Below are 19,063 nucleotides of genomic sequence, written 5' to 3'. Positions count from 1 at the left end.
GTTTGGGTGCAGTTTCTTGGCCTTTATTGCGGTCTTGTTGGTTTTCTATGTGTAGGACATCTTTAAGAATCTTTTGTAGGGCTGGTTTGGTGGAGATGTCCAAATACTTTCTTATAGACTTATACTCCCAGATCCTCTTAATGTTTTTTGTATATTTTAAAATGAATTAGTATGCATATTTATAAATCTCTTCTTAAATATCATTTCAATTTTTAAATGTTACACAATTTTAAACATGAAATTTAAAACTTTTATTTCACAGGCAAATACACCTCCAAATCAAGGAAGGCCAGATTCTCCTGTTTATGCTAACCTACAAGAATTGAAAATATCTCAGTCTGCTCTTCCTCCACTTCCTGGGAGCCCAGCAATCCAGATTAATGGAGAATGGGAAACTCACAAAGATAGTTCAGGGCGTTGCTATTACTATAACCGAGGAACACAGGAAAGAACTTGGAAACCACCTCGATGGACTCGGGATGCAAGTATAAGCAAAGGAGATTTCCAGAGTTCAGGAGATCAAGAGGTATGGGTAATTAAGGATTCAACCAGTATGTTTCCCACTTCTGTCTCTTCATTACTCGGAAACAAAAGAATAAATGGCTTTATTTCTTGTTATTAGCATGGTAGAACACTTAAGCCTCTGAGATACTAAAAATTCTTTCAAAGCTTTATTAGTTTAAAGCCCTTCTAATCTCTTAACTAGTGGGAAGTAGCTAACATTGAGCTAACATTGTGCTTACTGTTTCTAGAACTGGAACAAAGTTGTCTATTGCCAATGCTTCCCTTTATATGTTAGAGGACACTAACTTATTATATAAGCTAGTGAAAAAGAAGGGAAATGTGTGTGACCTCGCCAGTTAAGTACAAAGCTGTTGAATGGATTTAAACAAATACTTTTATATGTGAGAGGAGCTACCAAGCTCCTTCTCCTTTTTCTCTTGTGTCAGAGGCACAAGGATACCTTTTATTTATATTTCTACCTAAAGGAACTAAGGATAATACCTTTGCTGCATTAGGTCATTCTGTAAGTGTGACAGTTCATTCTGAGATTACTGTTTTCTCTAACGTGTTTATAATATTTCCTATGCTTTGTTTTCATTTTCTCCCACATCCTCTCCAGGGTGATGTAGAGGATTTACCAGTTATATTTTGAGAAACACTTAATTTTGAGATCTGATGAAATGTCTTGGGAATGCGTAGGTTTCCAGGAAAAAGGTAGTAGGATTGGTGGAATGGACTGAAAACTTGCCATTTTATAGACTGGAGCCAACCCCTACACATACAAGTTACATGCTTTTCTTAGAGGAAGCATCTAGTGAGTGTAACTAAATGTGGAACTCTAGGAAAGTAGGAGCTGAAAAAGTCAGGTGACATTTAATGTAACCTAAAAAAAACTATCTTTGTGATAAATAACTCGCATCTTGTCCTGTTTTTCAGTTGGGTATTCATAGCTTTTGTTTGGCAATGACTTGTACCTTTTAGTGTTCAAAAATGAGCATAAAAATAGAGACCTGGTTTCTGCTGACCTATAAGAAGTTAGGAAATTTTTGTTTCAATTTCTAGGACTAGAAAGATTTGAAAATAAACTGCCCATGTATCATATAATACTAAAGTAAAATCTGATAATTTGGAAGAATTAGGGAAAAGTTTAAGTTAGAGAACAAGTTTAAACATACACAGAAACTTTAAGTATGTTTCTTAGCTTTCTATTTTAGTAAGAGATGAAAGTGATTTGTCTGTCAGGGTCTTAGCTTATACTTCTAGTCTCTGCATCAATTATGTAACAATATTTCCCAAGTAGCTAGAGCACATCTTCTATCACTTCTTGGGAAACATTGCATATGGAAGATAAAATTGAGACCGTGTATATGTGTATGAAAATGTCCTTGTTCTGCTGTCATATGTAATTGATCACAGGCCATCTGTGTTGGAAATAATTTCCCTCACAATTACAAAGCATTTTGAATTTGACTTGAATGAGATTCTGGGTCATTTGCTTGTTGGGGAATCTCCAATATTGGATCTTTTGGGTCTTCCCATTTGAACTAATTATAGTCTACATAGAAATTTTTAGCTCATCTGTCCAGAAGACAAAGTCTGTTGGGGTCTTAGTGTCAGCGTTCAATATGTAGATGTTGTGAAGTGTGTTAGTGTCTTAGCGTCAGCATTCAGTTTGTAGATGGTCTCTTAGTTTCTACTATCTCTACCCATGTCTCAAGTTAAGTCTTTTGTGTCACAACAGAGGGTATTACTGTTTTCACCTCTTCAGAGTATGTTTCACTCCATATTGCTGGGTAAAAGATGGGCACATACCTAATGTTATGTATTAAGAAGGGATCATGACAATTTCTACCCTCCTGATTTTAGCACACTCCTGCCTTCATCCTGCCTCCCCACCATAGTTTCAGAGGTTCCTAATGCTAACAGTTTCTATTTGTGGATTTCTCTTTGTACAATTGCTGGCTTTCATTTGCCCTCACATTCCTTGGTAAAGATTCTGTTGTATTGGTAAAGATTCTGCTGTATTCTGCATGGGTAGTCGAGGTTTTGTTCATCTACTAACTCTTGTCTCCATTTGTGTTCTCCCTGTTTTTGTTACATCTTCTTAAGCATATATCACTACTCTTAATTTTCATGGCATTTGAAGGGGAATAGACATTCACATTTCTGTCTTAAACAGATAAACTTAGTATATTAGTGGTTATGCTTGACTAGGCTCTTACCTAGAGACAAATATTGCTTGCAGGGACATTTGGAAATGTTTGGACTTTCTGATTTATCACAGGGGGTGTACTATTGATATCTACCGTACAGTGGCAAAAGGTGCTGCTGAATCTCTGTAAAAGACAAAGGGATGAGTCTGGGAAGGTGGCTCAGTGGTAGAGTGCTTGCCTTGCATGCATGAGGCCATGGGTTCGATTCCTCAGCACCACATAAGCAAAAAGAAAAAAAGCCAGAAGTGGTGCTGTGGCTCAAGTGGTAGAGCGCTAGCCTTGAGCTGAAGAGCTGAGGGACAGCACCCAGGCCCAAAGTTCAGGCCCCACGACCAGACCAAAAAAAAAAAAAATAAGACAAAGGGTTGTCTGGCCTGACATGTCAACAGTGCTGCTGCCTTAGACATTTCAACATCTGTTTATATCAAAGTCTAACATTTACTGGTTTATTTTGCTCTGTAAAGACTTGTAAGAACTATGTAAGTGGTTGTGTTATTGTTCTTATATATTTTATTTGTTTTTAGTCCCCTTGTACAAGATTACTCACTTTTTTTTTTTTTGTCAGTCATGGGTCTTGAACTCTGGGCCTGGCCACTGTCCCTCAGCTCTTCAGCTCAAGGCTAGCACTCTTACCACTTTGAGCCACAGCACCACTTCTGATTTTTCTGCTTATGTAGTGCTGAGGAATTGAACCTGGGCCTCATACATGCAAGGCAAGCGCTCTACCCCTGAGCCACCTTCCCAGCCCGATTACTCACTTTAAAAAAAAGATTTTTCCTTTTTATTATTAGATGTAAGTAGTTGTACAAAGGAGTTGCCATTTAATAAAGCAGTTTATGAATACACTGTATCTTGATCAATGTCACCTTAATTTTACTTTCTTTCTCACATTTTTTTGTTCTCATATTTTCTTCTGTCTTAAGTGCATATGTTTAAATTCTTTACTGACTACTAGTTTTTGTTTCCTAACTTTCTATTAGTTTTTGTTTGGAACTTTATTTTTGGAGAATATTTGTTACTGAACATAGAAGTTCAAATTTAATATTTACTTGTTTCATTTCTAATTCTAATGTTTTTTGGCTTCTATTATTAATGCTAAAAGTCCAGCTGGCATTCTAATTGTCTTTAACTTTTTTTTGCGAGGGGTCTGGTCGTGGGGCCTGAACTTTGGGCCTGTCCCTCAGCTCTTCAGCTGAAGGCTAGCGCTCTACCACTTGAGCCACAGTGCCACTTCCGGCTTTTTTTCTTTTTGCTTATGTGCTGCTGGGGAATCGAACCCAGGGCCTCATGCATGTAAGGCAAGCGCTCTACCACTGATCCACCTTCCCAGCCCAACTTTTTTTTTTAAATTTTGAGACAAACTTTTGCCGTATAGTCTTGGCTATCTCCAAACTCACAATCCTCCTGCCTCACCTTCCTAAGTACTGAGATTACAGGTATACTTTTATACTTGGCTTGCTAGTGTCTTCTTTGCTGGTAGCTTTTAAGATCTGTGATTTCATATATGAGTGGGTGTTAGTATCTTTTCCATTGTTGTGACAGCTTTAGGAAATCTACCCAGTGGAGGAAAAAGTTCGTTTTGGTTCATGGTTTTTTAGGTCTGTCATATCTGAGGCTGGGGTAAGGCAGAATATCATGACAGGAGAGGATGGCAGAGTAAAACTGATGGCTTCATGGTGGCCAGAAAGCAGAAAGGAAAGAGAAAGAGACCAGGGGCAAAATATAACATTAGAAGACACATCCACAGTGATCTACTGCCTCCAATTAGGCCCCATCTCTGTTGATGAGGTTAATGTTGTCATGGTTTAGTCAACTTAGCACTATTAGCTGGTCCTAAGCCTTCAATACATGAGCTTATGGAGCCATTTTCTTTATCCTGATCATTACAGGATTAAAAAAAAATCCTGTTGGAGTTTTGAATTTGAGTAGTTCTGTCTTTTAGCAGTTCTGGCAAGTTCTGAGGTTTTATAGCCTCTGCTCCATTTTCTCTTCTTCTTCTAGAACTCTGTGCTCAGTGTCTGTGTGCTTCATTTTTACTACCTACAGATCTCGCTCTGTTTATTGTTTTTCACTTTTTAGTATCTACCTCTTTGAGCCCACAAAAATGTTGAAAGAATAGTACAGTGAACATCAGAATACCATATACAGATATCCTCAAAATAAATAAAGTTTAATTTGTCTTGCAAAAAAATACTGTACATAATATATCTTTACTTTCACTTGTTTCAGTTGCTAACATTTGACATTTACTTTCCCATCCTTCCTTGAGTTTACACACACACACACACACACACACACACACACACATAATTTGCTTCTGATTTAAAGAAAACAACGTATTTTATTTCTTAAGTATGAAGATAATCTTCAGCAAAGCTATACTAATGTTTAAAAAATTTATTATTGATATTTAATATCTTATTTATAGTCAGTGTTTCTCATTTGCCAAGTAATATCCTTTATATTTTCTTGGAATGAAGAATCATATATTGCATTTATTTATCATATCTCCCTTTAGTCTTGTGTTAGTTCAGTATATGAAATTTCTGATTATACTACTTGTCTGTTGATTCTTGTTTATGGTGCTTTTGTTTCCTGTCTTTATATGTGTATGTGTGTTTTAGTGTTGACATTTTATAAATGGCATGTCCTTAGTGAGCTGATAATGGGTTCCTTCAGAAAAGAGTTGGCTTTTGTTTCTGTCTAGGGAAACTAGTATTCCATGAATGTTTATTTTTTTTGTTTGTTTTTTGCAGGCTACATAGGTAGTAGTATTTGGATTGTTATGAAGACTACCTTGTGGTCTTCTCCCAGCCTCTCATTATTTTCTCCTCAGTTATTGCAGAAAGATTGCTATGATTTGTCTAGTGTGAAATACAGGGTCAGCAGTTGTTTGCAGCTCCCTCACAATAGTGAGTTTGATTTCTTGGTGGTGGGGGTAGTGGTGGGGGTCTCAGTTCAGATTTATGGGTTATCTTTTGAGGCTCATGACAGTATTCCTGAGTCTGCCTCCACAATTTTCTTTTCATGAGTTTAAGAACTGACATTCTACTTTGGGGTTTGGCAGGTATCTCCAAGCAAAAAGCAGGTCTTTTGTTTTTATTTCTTCTTCCTTTTGCTGGTCTTAGGGCTTGAGCTCAGCTGGCTTTCTTGCTCTGCTGACACTGGTAAGTTACCCATGTCTCCAGCCTGAATTCTTGCTAGTTAATTGGATGACTGGCTTCAGATGGTAATCCTCCAGATCCCAGCCTTCAGAGTGGTCCCAGAATAGCTAGGATTGCATGCATGAGCCACCTGTGCCCAACAGAAACAGATCTCTTTTTAAATTGTACTTTGTGGATTCTTTTCTTTCTACTTAGTATTTACCTCTGAATGTTTTCTGACTAACCTCCTAATTACTGTTTTTTATAAAGTAACATTTTCAGCAGTTTTTCATCCTGCTGAGCAATTGGAATATAATTTTGTCATTCTTCCATATAGAATGTATGATAGCCACTGATATATCTGCTAAAGTACATTTGTTGCAGAATAATATCCCAAAGTTACTATGCCAGTTCGCCTCTTGAATAGAGTTATGTGTACTGTAGAAACGTTATCATGGAGAATTCTTGCCAGTACTGTTTTTAATTTTTATTTAACTGCATTAAACTGCTGTTTTCTAGCAGTAAATGTTATGATCTTAAAGCTGTTCCTGGTTTTGTAATATAGTAAAACATACAACAATACTTAAAGTTACTTTTCTTGGCAGTAGAAGTCATCAGACAAAAATAGTAACATTTTGATGAGTGCCTTGTCAATTACAAAGTTGTCTTTCTGAAAAACTTCTTTAGTGATTTTGTTAATTTAATTTTTACTAGTTAGATTGCCCCTTTTTCTTTTTGTAAAAGATTTTATTGTGATCTTACATGTTGTCTCAAATAAATAAATATCTTAATTTTGAGTTAGGTTGTCTATTTTTGAGAGTGTTATTATTGCAAAATACATGCAGCTTATTTCATATAGTACTACTGCAGTTTTTCTTTCCTGTTTGTTTTTGTAAACATCCTGTTAGGCTGTATATACTTTTATAAACACTGAGAATTTACTTACCATCATGTTTCACAACTAATTATGGTGGTAGAAAATACAGTCTAATTCAGTAAGGTTTACTCACTGTACCAATCTAGTAAATCGTTGAATAAGTGAAATTTAAATAGAGTATAAAAAAGCCACCAAAGTCATAATATAGTGCCCTTTGCTTGTTATGCACCATCAGAGTTTTTTTTTCTCAAGTTTTCTGTCATCTACTTTGTTCCTCTTCTTTGACTGGAATATTTTTTTTTTACTGGAATATTTTTTTGTGCATGCCTGTCTTATTTACATTCTGAATTTCTAATCTTTATATATCTGAATATTCTCAGTACTTTGTTTTGAAATTTGACTTCCAGTCAGCTTTAATCAGCATTTGGTTGAATGAATTAGGATAACTTGCTAATAAATTAGAATATTAAGTAGAGAGTTAAAAGCTAAATGTCTTTTCTATCCTCTTCTATGTACTTTAAAAATATATATTTATTTGCCATATTTGGTTTTGTACTTGTGATACACTAATGAACAAGAATTTATAAGAGGCTTAGTCTAGTGATGTTCCCTCATTTCCTTCATTGTTTGCATATGGATATCTGTATACATACATACCCTTTAGTTTATAATGAGATTTCTCTTTGAAAGCAACATTAAATAAAAAGTAGCATTTTATCGTTCCTCTAACTAGAAAGCATGTTTCCAGTCTTATTATGGTAATTGATTTCTAAGATTGCATTAATATTAAGTAACTAACAGTTATTAACTTTATGTCCTGACTTACATTGTACTATTTAAAAATATCAATTTGTCTTGAGAATGAAATAGTCAAATATATGTCCTAGTACTGCCCAAGTAAATTCAGTCTCTTAGATTTTTCACTTGCTGCATATTTATATTCAAAGAAGAAAAATCCTTATGTTTCTGACTATTTATAGCTTCTTTCATCAGAAGAAAACTACCACAGCATTTGTTACAGCCAGTCAGATAGTCAGTGTGGTTCTCCTCCAAGGGGTTGGTCAGAAGAGTTGGATGAACGTGGGCATACCTTATATACCAGTGACTATACTAATGAAAAGGTACTTTCTTTTTTTCTCATCTAGTATTACTTGGCAGAATCCTCTCATAAAATATAATTGTATAATGAAGTTTTAGTAGTATTTAAAAACTCAGCCAGGTTGGTGGTGCATTCCTATAATCTCAGTACTCTGGAGGCTGAGGCAGGATTATTTTTAGTTCCAAGCTAACCTGAATGGCATAGTTCAAGGCCATCCTGCAATATATGGCAAGATAGATACATGCATACATATATACATACATACATACACACATCCTGGTAATTCTACAGTCATGTGAATTGAAAACATGAAAACTTAGCATAACTACTGACTCATGGTTTTGCTTATTTATTTATTTATTTGGGTTTGGTCGGGGGGCCTGAACTCTAGGCCTGGGTGCTGTCCCTCAGCTCTTCAGCTCAAGGCTAGTGCTCTACCACTTGAGCCACAGTGCCACTTCCGGCTTTTTTCATTTTTGCTTCTGTGGTGCTGAGGAATCGAACCCAGGGCCTCAGGCATGCAAGGCAAGCACTCTACCACTGAGCCACCTTCCCAGCCCTTGCTTATTTATTTTGATGGTGTTGAGGATGGAACCTATGACCTTGGACATGCGAGGCAAGTGCTGAACCATTTGTCTACCCCAGTCCTGGTTCATTATTGTAAACTGTTAAAATAGCAGTGATTTTTGTGATGATGACACATTTCAAATTAATCAGGGTATATTTGTGACATGTCATTTGTTGAAATTTATCCAATAAAAAATATTTTCTGGAGGAAAGTTTTGAAAATTGTGTTTCCAACCTATTATGTATGTCTTACTACCAGTACTCTTTTTTTCATTATCACCAAATTTCTGTAAAACTAAAGCACGAATCTAATGTTTTTGTGATTTAATTGGGTTGGAAGTGAATGTTAAAATTTTGTGTTACATATGGTATCATTTAAGAAGATAACTAGTTAATTTGCTAGTTTAGAGATTCTTGATGATAAATGGGAATAAGCTTTCATTCTACTTCCTGCCTCAGTTATTTGACATTAAAAAATATATATAGAAGAGGTAGTTTTCAATTATAGCATAATGAAGATAGATCATAGGTTGGTGGTGTTGGTGGTAGTCTTCTTTTTTGTACATTTTTTATTGTAAAAATAGGTGGTACTTAGTCTTTTCTCCATCATATAACCTGTGTTATACTGCATGAAGTTCTTTTATTTCTGTTATTTAATTGCATTAAAATTGCATTGGTTGGCTAATGGAAGTAATTCCGAGAGTTTGTAGAAAACAGATTTAAGTTGTTATATTTGAAGATTGAGAAATAATTCCTCTTGCATTAATGTTTCAAGTTTGTCTTCAGGATAAAAGTGTATCTATGTTTTAGTATACATGTATATCTGTGCGTCTGGGTCCTGTGTTTCTTATTTATGATGTTAGATGATGCTAGAATCACTGTCCTGAAATTAGGGAAAGAAAAATTCACAATAATATTAAGTACTATATATTTTTTTTGACAAACTTAACTCTTTTTGGTGTTGTTATTATTGGTCGTGAGGCTTGAACTCAGGTCCTGGGCATTGTCCCTGAACCTCTTTGTGCTTTATGCTAGCACTTAACTATTTGAGCCATAGCACCACTCCCAGTTTTGGGCTAGTTTTGAACCATGATCCTTAGATCTCAACCTCCTGAGTAGCTAGGATTATAGGTGTGAGCAACTGGCTTGTTGTGATAAGTAGAATAATAAAATTTATAAGAACAGTATATAATATATCTGGTAGTAGCAACTTAAATTTACTTCTTTTTTTAAAAAAAAATAACATTCTGCTTTTATAGTGGCTCAAGCATGTTGATGATCAAGGCAGACAATATTACTACAGTGCGGATGGATCTCGATCAGAATGGGAATTGCCAAAGGTAAGCTTTAACAGTGAACTTGTATTTAAGGTAATTTATGAAATAATATCTCCATTTATCCATTCTGTGTCTGGCACAGAATGTTTTTTGTGGCCTTTAAGTATCGTCATTGTTTAGTCTAGAAATGGTCCCTTGGTGAACTTCTTTCTTAAGATTGCTTTTTGTCAAAAAAAAAAAAACAACAAAACAAACACCTAAATTAAAAAACAAACACTACCTATCTAGAATTTCCTAACTTTAGCAAATTTTGTGAAGGCAAGGGGAGTATCAGCTTTGAGAAACAATTGGAGAGGCTCCTGTGGATTGATTTTGGAGAAAGAAAAAAAAAACACCACATATTGTGGAGACAAAAATATAGCAAGAGGGACTGGGAAGGTGGCTCAGTGGTAGAGCGCTTGCCTTGCATGCATGAGGCCCTAGGTTCCATTCCTCAGCACCACATAAACAGAAAAAAAAAAAGCCAGAAATGGCACTGTGACTCAAGTGGTAGAGTGCTAGCCTTTAGCTGAAGAGCTGAGGGACAGCGCCCAGGCCCAGAGTTCAGGCCCCACAACTAGACCTCCCCCCTCCCCCCCCAAAAAAAATGTAGCAAGACTTTTTAGATATTAAAACATGACTAAAATGCAGCTGTGTTGAGATATATCCAAAGTCATTGAAAGTTAAGAGTTAAGAGTTTAAGGGTGAAGGGAGTTGTTGTTAGGTACTTGTAGTTTTAGAAAAGGAATGTTACCTGTCAAAAAGAAGATTTCTAAAAAAATATTTTTTATATTGTTTATATATGATAGCATATTTCTCTCAAGGTGTTAACATTTCCCAATGTTTTTTTCTTGGTAATCTATTTAGCATTTCAAATTCTTACACGATTTAGTAAACTACTGACTTTCTTAAGTTTATTTGCATTCTTTTGGGAGAGGCTGTGGTTATTTTGTGCACAATTGATGCATTCAGAATTGACCATTAGAACTAGTGTCACTTGGGAAAAACAAGTAATAGTATGCTTGAGCTTTAAGTGAAAACAAAGATAAATTCTAAAACCCAGCAACACACAAATATAAGGATACTTTAAGTATGTAATCATTAAAGACTTATACCAAAAATTAAATTCATGTAGATTTTAGAAGTATATTCACTGTTACAAATTATTTGTTCACTGAACATATTTATAAATTATGATAGTTATTATTTATGGAGAACATACTGCCAGACAATATTGATAGATTTAGACTTTGTTTACTCTGTGGAGCAATGCTATGAAGAGATATTTCTGTTATCTCTATTTTTCATTTGATGAAAGATAATACTACTGGGTCTCTCCATCCCTAAAGTCTGTGATCTTTTGGGTTGTGTCACAATGCTGGTCAAAGATAAGAAAAACCAGAAAATTCATGGTGGTGTCATATGATCAGCCTTACCTAAAAATCATTTAGATTCCATATTTGTTTCTATTATTTATAAAGTATATATATTTTTTCTTCAGTATAATGCTTCATCCCAGCAGCAAAGAGACATAATTAAAAGTAGAAGTCTGGACAGGCGGCTGCAAGAACCAATAGTGCTAACAAAGTGGAGACACAGCACCATTGTATTGGACACCAATGACAAGGTAGGGCTTTTAGGGAAAAAACTATTTTTTTTGTGCATTATACAGTGAATTATAATCATTGAGCTAATATCTCATTTATGTGTAATGTTGCTTTTATTAAATATGATTCTTTGCTAAATAATTTGATTTTGTACCAATTAACTTTTCTTTTTCTTAGTACTGGTGTTTGAAATCAGGACCTTGTGCTTAGGCAGGGACTATACTACTGAGTTATACCTCCATCCCTTTTTGTATTATTTTTGAGATAGGGTCTTACTTCTTGCCCAGGTAACCACCTAGGCCATGATCTACCTGCTTTAGGCTTCGTATCATGGATAGGGTGACAAGTACATGCCACCACACTCAAATTCTTTATATTGAGATGGAGTCTCCTAAACTTCTCTACCTGGCCTGGCCTCAAACAGCATTGCTCTCATCCCCAGTCTCCTGCGTAGCTAGAATTACAGGTGTGAGCTACTGGGGCCTGGTTTAATGATGAAATTATATGTATAATGAAGTTACTTATCTCCTTAATTAAAGTGCATATCTTAGTGATTACTGTTTTATGTGTTTAACATCAGTTTATCATGTAGTTGGTTTGGGCTTTGAGGTTTTTTTACTTTTTGCACAATGGACTTAATTTATCTGTGGTTTAATGATACCTTCATGTGATAGATTTGAACATAGTAGATGATAAATTCTTTTATTCTACCTGATTTTAAAGCTACCTTTGTTATCTTTTGTCTGTCTTCAAAGCTACTTTTGTTGTCCTTTGTCTTCAATCTTGGGGAAGTTTCAAAGTAAAGACATTTAATACATTTTGCTTTGTTTCTCTAAATATTCTGCACACAGTGCTTCTTTTATTAGTTTGAGAAATGATGTCCTCTCTAGAGTTTATGTAGGGGATGAATTTTGATGCACATAGTAAAAGGGATGTTTCAAAACATTCCTTAGGAGAAGTACAACTTTATGATCTGGCTTTACTTTTGAGATGAGGTGGGTATGTACTGAGCAGCAAGGATAATGTTAAAATTTGAATGTGAAATAGTGGTAGCATCCCCAAAATGAAATAAAGCCAGTGGATTGACTCAAGTGAGTGAAAAGCTCTAACTTCACAAAATAGCACCACAAAATAAATACTTGTTATTGGCGCACGCACGCACGCACCCACCCACACATGCTCCTTTGCTCGCATTGGGTTTTTCGGGGTTTGAGCTCAGCGCCTGGCGCTGTCCCCTGAACTTTTTTTTTCACTTAATGCTAGCACTGTACCACTTTAGTCACAGCTCTCCTTCCAGCTTTTAGATGGTTAATAAGTGATAATAGTCTCAGGGACTTTCCTGCCCGCGCTGGCTTTGAATTGTGATCCTCAGATCTCAGCCTCTTGCATAACTAGGATTACAGGCATGAGCCACCAGCTCCTGGTTCCCCCTCACAATTTTGTATTGCAGTTTTTCTTTGTGCCTGGATACTTTTAATTGGTTATTTAAAGCAAGTATGATGTTTTGTTAGTACAAATGACTACATATTAGTCTTTGTATATTTAAAGTCTAAAATCTAAGTGTGTTTATAAGCTGAGTTTAAAGAACAGCAATGAAAGCAGACCAATTTCTAGCTTTTATTTTGAAGGATGTTACACAGTTAAATGTAGACAGCATACTAAAGGGATGGCATTTTGAAGTTACTGTTGAAGATAATGGTTGGAAATACTGAAATTACTCTAGGCAGATAAAATTTCTATAGCAAGTGTTAAATAGAAAAATTCAACTCTAGGAATCAGATTGCAATGCAGGGTATTAGAAAGCTCTTAAATATCTTACATGACAAAAGCCTAATTACCTCCATTGTGAAAGTAGTAAGAACTCCTAGCAAGCCCAAGGCTCAAGTTCAAACTCTGTCCTGCAAAAAAATAAAAAGAAAGCGAAATATACCACTAGAACAAAGAATATTTTGGTGGTCTGTTCTTAAAGTATTAGTACCCTCCTCCCCTTTTTGGTGCCAGTCCAGGTGTTTAAACTTAAAGCTTTCAAACATTGACTCAGCTTTCTTGCTCATAGCTGGTACTCTACCACCTGAGCCCTGCCTCCTCAGTCTGATATTTTAGTGGTGGTTAGTTAAAGGTAGAGTCTCAGACTTTTTTTTTTTCTGGACTGGCTTTGAACTGTGATCCTCCAAATCTCAGCCTCTGAGCAGCTAGGATTACAGGGGTGAGCTACCAGTACTTGCTGTTTCGATATTTCTTAATTGTCCCAGAATTCCAAGAATATGTTTGCCTCAAGAATAGAAATTTACTTGATTTTAATAGAAATGTCTTTTCCCCTTCTTACTCTTTCTAAACGTATCTATAGCTAATTGCTTCATCAGGTAAACTTTTCTATTTATTATCACCTTAAAATAAATCAGTCTTGCTAAGTACTGGTGGCCCACACCTGTAATCCTAGTTACTCAGGAGACTGAGATCTAAGGATTGCTGTTCAAAGCCAGCCCTGATAGGAAAAAGTCTGTAAGATTCTTTATCTCCAGTAAACTACCAAAAAAGTTTAAAGTAACCTGGTGGCTCATGCCTGTAATCCTAGCTACTCAGGAGGCTGAAATCTGAGGATCATGATTTAAAGCCAGCCCAGGCAGAAAAGTCTGTGAGACTCTTGCCTCCAATAAACCACTAGAAAACTGGAAGTGGCACTGTGGCTCAAGCAGTAGAGCACTTGCCTTGAGCAGAAGAGCTGAGGGACAGTGCCCAGGCCCAGAGTTCAAGCCCCACGACCGACCAAAAAAAAAAAATGAAAGTAGAGCTATGGCTCAAGTGGTAGAGCATTAGCCTTGAGCAAAACTAGCACAGGGACAACACCTAGGCCCTGAGTTCAAACCCCAGGACCTGCACACAAAAAATAAATCTTTGAGGTTGTGGAAAAGTGTCTAAACTGGAACAAACTAGCTAAAGCTTAAGAAAGTAATTGTATATACAACTTGAAATATAATGAAGGAAGCCTAACGATAGCAAGTGTTACGATGACATAGGTTCAAATTCAGCTGGCAGATAATCTTGGAAAGAGATAGTTGTATGTATGACTGTGAGTATCTTTGTTCCTGATTATATATGGTTTTTAATCTATCTTGTAGGTATACAAGATATATATCCATATACATTTATAAATGTGCATATATGTATAAGTATAAAATTATTTCTTGTTTAGAGTAGTTTTAATAGTTGCATGTACAGTATTAATCCTTATGTGTGTTTTTTTGTTTCTGTAGGACTGAATACCATGAAAAATGAATCATAATTTTTATTTTATTCAGTTATTTCTAGGTTGGCTTATCAAATCTTTCCTCTTTCTCATACTTTTAACAATATTTAGTTTTCTAAAAGTCACAAAATTGATCAGGAGTGGTCAGAAAAAAATTCTAAATGAGCTAGGCACCCATGGCTCACATCTGTGATCTTAGCTACTCAGGAGGCTGATATCTGAAGATCATGGTTTGAAGCCAAACTGGGCAGGAAAGTTTGTGAGACTCTTTATTTCCAGTTAACCACTAAGGAACAAAAAAGTAGCAATTGGAGCTAATGCTCAAGTCATAGAGTGCTAGTTTTGAGCAAAAAAGTCCAACTTGGCACCCAGGGGCACCAACTCCCACCTCCCCCGACTCCCCTCACACACACGCACACAAAATAAGGCTAAACTGAAATTTAGACAATATGTTTAATTATTTTTTTATATAAATTATTTTGATATGATTTTAATATTTTCTCCATTAGTCATGTGCCTTTGGTATTTGATTTTTAAAATAAGAGGGTTCCTTCAAGGGTAATATGCCTGTAAAACTTCATTGCTTTCTGTGTTTACAATCTTCATAGGATGTAAACCTGAAGACCATTTTACAAATGAGTGAATATTGAGTTAAAAACTTTCACAGAAAAGTCGGGCGCCAGTGGCTCACGCCTGTAATCCTAGCTACAAAGGAGGCTGAGATCTGAGGATCACATTCAAAGCCAACCCAAAGCCAGCCCGGGCAGAAAAGTCTGTGAGACTCTTATCTCCAATTAACCACTAGAAAACTGGTAGTGGTGCAGTGGCTCAAGCATTAGAGCGGTTGCCTTGAGCTGAAGAGCACAGGGACAGCGCCCAGGCCAAGTTCAAGCCCCACGACCAACAAAAACAAAACAAAACCTTTCACAGTTCCATAAGCATAGACATCTGAATATTACAAATAATGAGACAAATGATTTGAATGTATTATTGGATTGGAAAATTAATAACTTTGGCATGTGATTTTTTTCTGATTCATTTTTTTTGTGAAATTATTCGAAGTAAAGTAGCAAGAGAAAATTGAAATGGAATCAGACTATTGCTATCAAGAAATGTTTTCTAGTCTTGTCCTCTAAGAGTAGTCTGGGAAATAGTTGTAGACATACAATTATTATTTTTTTTTATTTTGACAATAACCTGCTTTAAAGCCATCCTGGTAAGCTCTTATGATGTTCTTGTAGGCTTAGACTTTAAAACATTTTTTCCTCTAATCTTTGGATCTTACATTTCTTCTTTACAATCTTCAGTCTTACTTACATCCAATCATTGGAAAACTAGCTAACAATTTCTTGAAATATTAATAGCAATTCAGTTCTAATTTCTTATATAGCTGTTGACTAAATAATATTTCGTTCTGGTAGTTAATAATTCCTGTGACTATTCATTGCCTAACCTTGAATATTTAAATTAGTTGACAAGAGTTTGAATTTTTAAGGTAATTTTTTTTTTTTTAAGTACGAGAGTTGAACTCAAGGTCTTGCTGTTTTTCTGCTTGCTTGCTCAGTTGGTATTCTAACACTTATTGGAACCACGCCTGCCGTCTTGTATTTTGCTGGTTATTTAGGAATGTTTCAGACTGTTCTGTCTATGCTGACTTTAAACCACAATCCTTTGGCTCTCAGTCTTTTGAGTTAGCTAAACATGAGCCATTGACACCTGGCAAAAACTTTACTTAAACATGGTTAATTCAAACTGAGAGAACATCATAATTCTCAGGCAATATGCTTCATTTTTTGAATAATTCTGTATGTATTATTTATATTTTAAGTGTTATAAAATATGCCATATTTCATAAAATTTTTGGCATCTAGTTTTCAAGTAAGTACCATATTAGTTTTAGACTTGAGTAATCAAAGAAAATTAACAAAGAAAGTTTTTATTAGATGGCCTTATTAAGCTTTCCACTGTGAGTATAGAAATAGAATTTTATAAAATAGAGTAACTTTTTTCATTACTTATTTCTCGTAGGAATGTCCAACTGCCTCAAAACCCTGCTTTCCTGAAAATGAATCTTCTCCCTCCTCACCAAAGCACCAAGATCCAGTTAGTATGATAGAAACATACAGTATAATACAATCCAATAACTTCAATCAATTTTGATAATTAGCTTTGTCAAATGTAATGTTTATCTTGGCTTCTGTTAAATTTCATTTAAAAAAATTACAATTAAAAGCTAAAATTAAGATAACAGATTTTACTCATTTTAATGCTCCTTTATATAAAATATGGTATTGAGAGCAATCAATTTAGATACACCATTTTAAGTGACAAGTTTATGTTTTGTTTAAAAAAATATAAAAATTCCCAGAGAATACTACCAAAGTATTCATGAATCTTTCTCAGGTCAGCAGTCCAAAGGTAAGAAGAATTCCCCTCCTTCCTAATAAGCATAGACAGCTTTATTCTGTGCTATGCAGTATGTTGTTCCATCTATTGGAGATGATCGATCTCAGCTGTTACTTTTCCTCAACTGAAAAGCCCTCAAAAGTGACTCTTCTGTAACCTGTCTTCACTTTGGCATAGTTTTAGTTGATCTGTGTATTTACTGTTACTCCCTATCTTTCTGGCATATGGACCCTGCCAGTGGCCTGAACTGACTTTCTTCTTTTAGACTAGAATCTAAAATTTTAGATAAGATCCTGCCTGCCCTTACACTTGACTTTTTCCCCAGCCTCATCTCAGGCTTTCACAATCCCCATCTGCCTTTCTTGCTTATTTCTTTCTACATGATGTTTCTTTCAGTTCTTCAGCAGAACCTGCTTTTCAGCTCAAGATCTTTGCAAATGGCCTTTTATCTGCCACTGACATAGTACTCTCCCACATCATTGCTTATTCAAATTCTCATTCGTTAGGGCTCAGGGCAAGCTTTACTTTATTAGAGAGTTTTATTCTAATCCTCTGGATTGGGTAAGATATTTCTGTAGTAGTCTTCATAGCATTAAATTATATTTATAAAATGCAATAACTTTTAAATATGTATATCCTATAATACTCATTCTCTTTTACTCTTTCTCTTCCCATGAGAGAAACTTTGTAAGAACAGAAACAGTAACTTTAGACCTGCTGCAAGACCATACAGTAACCACTTAGCATGTATTTGCTGAATGAATAAATGAAAGTAAAGATTGTTAAAAGACAAACTTTTTAGCACTACATTCTTATTTTATAAAATTATGAAAAGGCTATTATTTATTGCTCAGATTTTAGATTTCTTAGAGGCAAATATTTCCATAGTAACTTCACTTTTCAGAGTCTCCATTCCTGATTTTTTTTTGTGGTTTCTTTAAAATATGTACTTGGTATACACATTTCCTTTTTAAAAAAACACAAGATGCCCCTCAGTAGGTGAATGGATCAAGAAAATATGATCTACCTATCTTATCTATCTATTGATGGATCTATCTACCTACCTGTCTGTCTGTCTGTCTAGTGAAATTCTATGCTTCCATCAGAAAGAATGACACTGCCTCATTTGTAAGAAAATGGAAGGACTTGGAAAAAATCATATTAAGTGAAGTAAGCCAGACTCAAACATAGGTCCCATGGTCTCCCTTATTTGTAATAATTAGTATACATCCAGGATAATTTTTAGCAGATGAGCAGAATAGCTCAATAGCTATGTACATATGACCATATAAGATGATGCTAAGCAAAATGAATTCTAAGACATGGACGCAGGAGGTTTTTCTTTGTTATTGTTCTCAATGTACCACATGATTTCTTTTTTTAATAAAGAAAACTTTTAATTGTGACAGTAATTGAATATACAGGATACAGTGTGATGTTATACAATGTATATGATTAGATCAAGGTGTAATTAGTGTGTCTATCTCCTCAAATGTTTATCATTTCTTTATACATTTTCTTCTGAGGTTGGCTAAGGTACTGTCCCTGCGTAGGATGGGTTTGGCTTTTGTATATGTACAACTAAGTCCTGTACCTCTTTCAGAACTAACCTCTTAGAAGGCCTTGCCACACTACCTTCCATTATAGTGAACTCTATTTCTGAGCTACCATGTCACATTTTGCATTGAATAACAAATCTTCACACTAGATTACATCATCTGTAATGGAGTTTTATCAATTGAAGACAGATAGGAACTATGTTTCTACTTTATATTTTCTGTATTATCTAATACAATATTAGGTTTATAAAACCACAAAAAATAAGAATGAACATGATTTTAGGATGTTGTGTAAGTCTTACCATAAACCTAAGATATGGTTACTACAAAACTCTTAATCAGCCAATCCATGCAAAAAAGAAAGCATAAAACCCTTTTTCATATTACCAGTTTAGGTAATATGTTATCTATTGAAAGCTCTTATAAATTATTTATGTTTTGGTCAAATTCCTAGGAACAGGAATTTGTAAATCTTATACATTCAATTTCAAAGGACTGTACTATGTAAATTATCTCTCCACCTGC

At 35.2% G+C, this 19,063-nt stretch overlaps 1 protein-coding gene across 3 annotated transcripts in view; it reads left to right on the top strand.

Annotated features, from left to right (window-relative positions):
- The window catches only part of Arhgap12 (Rho GTPase activating protein 12), an 83,406-nt gene that overhangs the window by 38,916 nt on the left and 25,427 nt on the right, over positions 1-19,063 (top strand). The window contains exons 3-7 of one of the 3 annotated variants that reach the window (XM_013014692.1): positions 263-526; positions 7,718-7,858; positions 9,663-9,743; positions 11,221-11,346; positions 16,602-16,676. In XM_013014692.1, coding sequence (XP_012870146.1) covers positions 263-526; positions 7,718-7,858; positions 9,663-9,743; positions 11,221-11,346; positions 16,602-16,676 — 687 coding nt within the window. The remainder of the gene's footprint in view (positions 1-262; positions 527-7,717; positions 7,859-9,662; positions 9,744-11,220; positions 11,347-16,601; positions 16,677-19,063) is intronic. The other 2 variants (XM_013014693.1, XM_013014694.1) reach the window with 2 other exon arrangements.

Source organism: Dipodomys ordii, unplaced genomic scaffold, assembly GCF_000151885.1.
Source record: "Dipodomys ordii isolate 6190 unplaced genomic scaffold, Dord_2.0 Scaffold24, whole genome shotgun sequence".
Taxonomy (NCBI): Eukaryota; Metazoa; Chordata; class Mammalia; order Rodentia; family Heteromyidae; genus Dipodomys; species Dipodomys ordii.
This window is presented reverse-complemented; position numbering and strand designations above follow the sequence as displayed.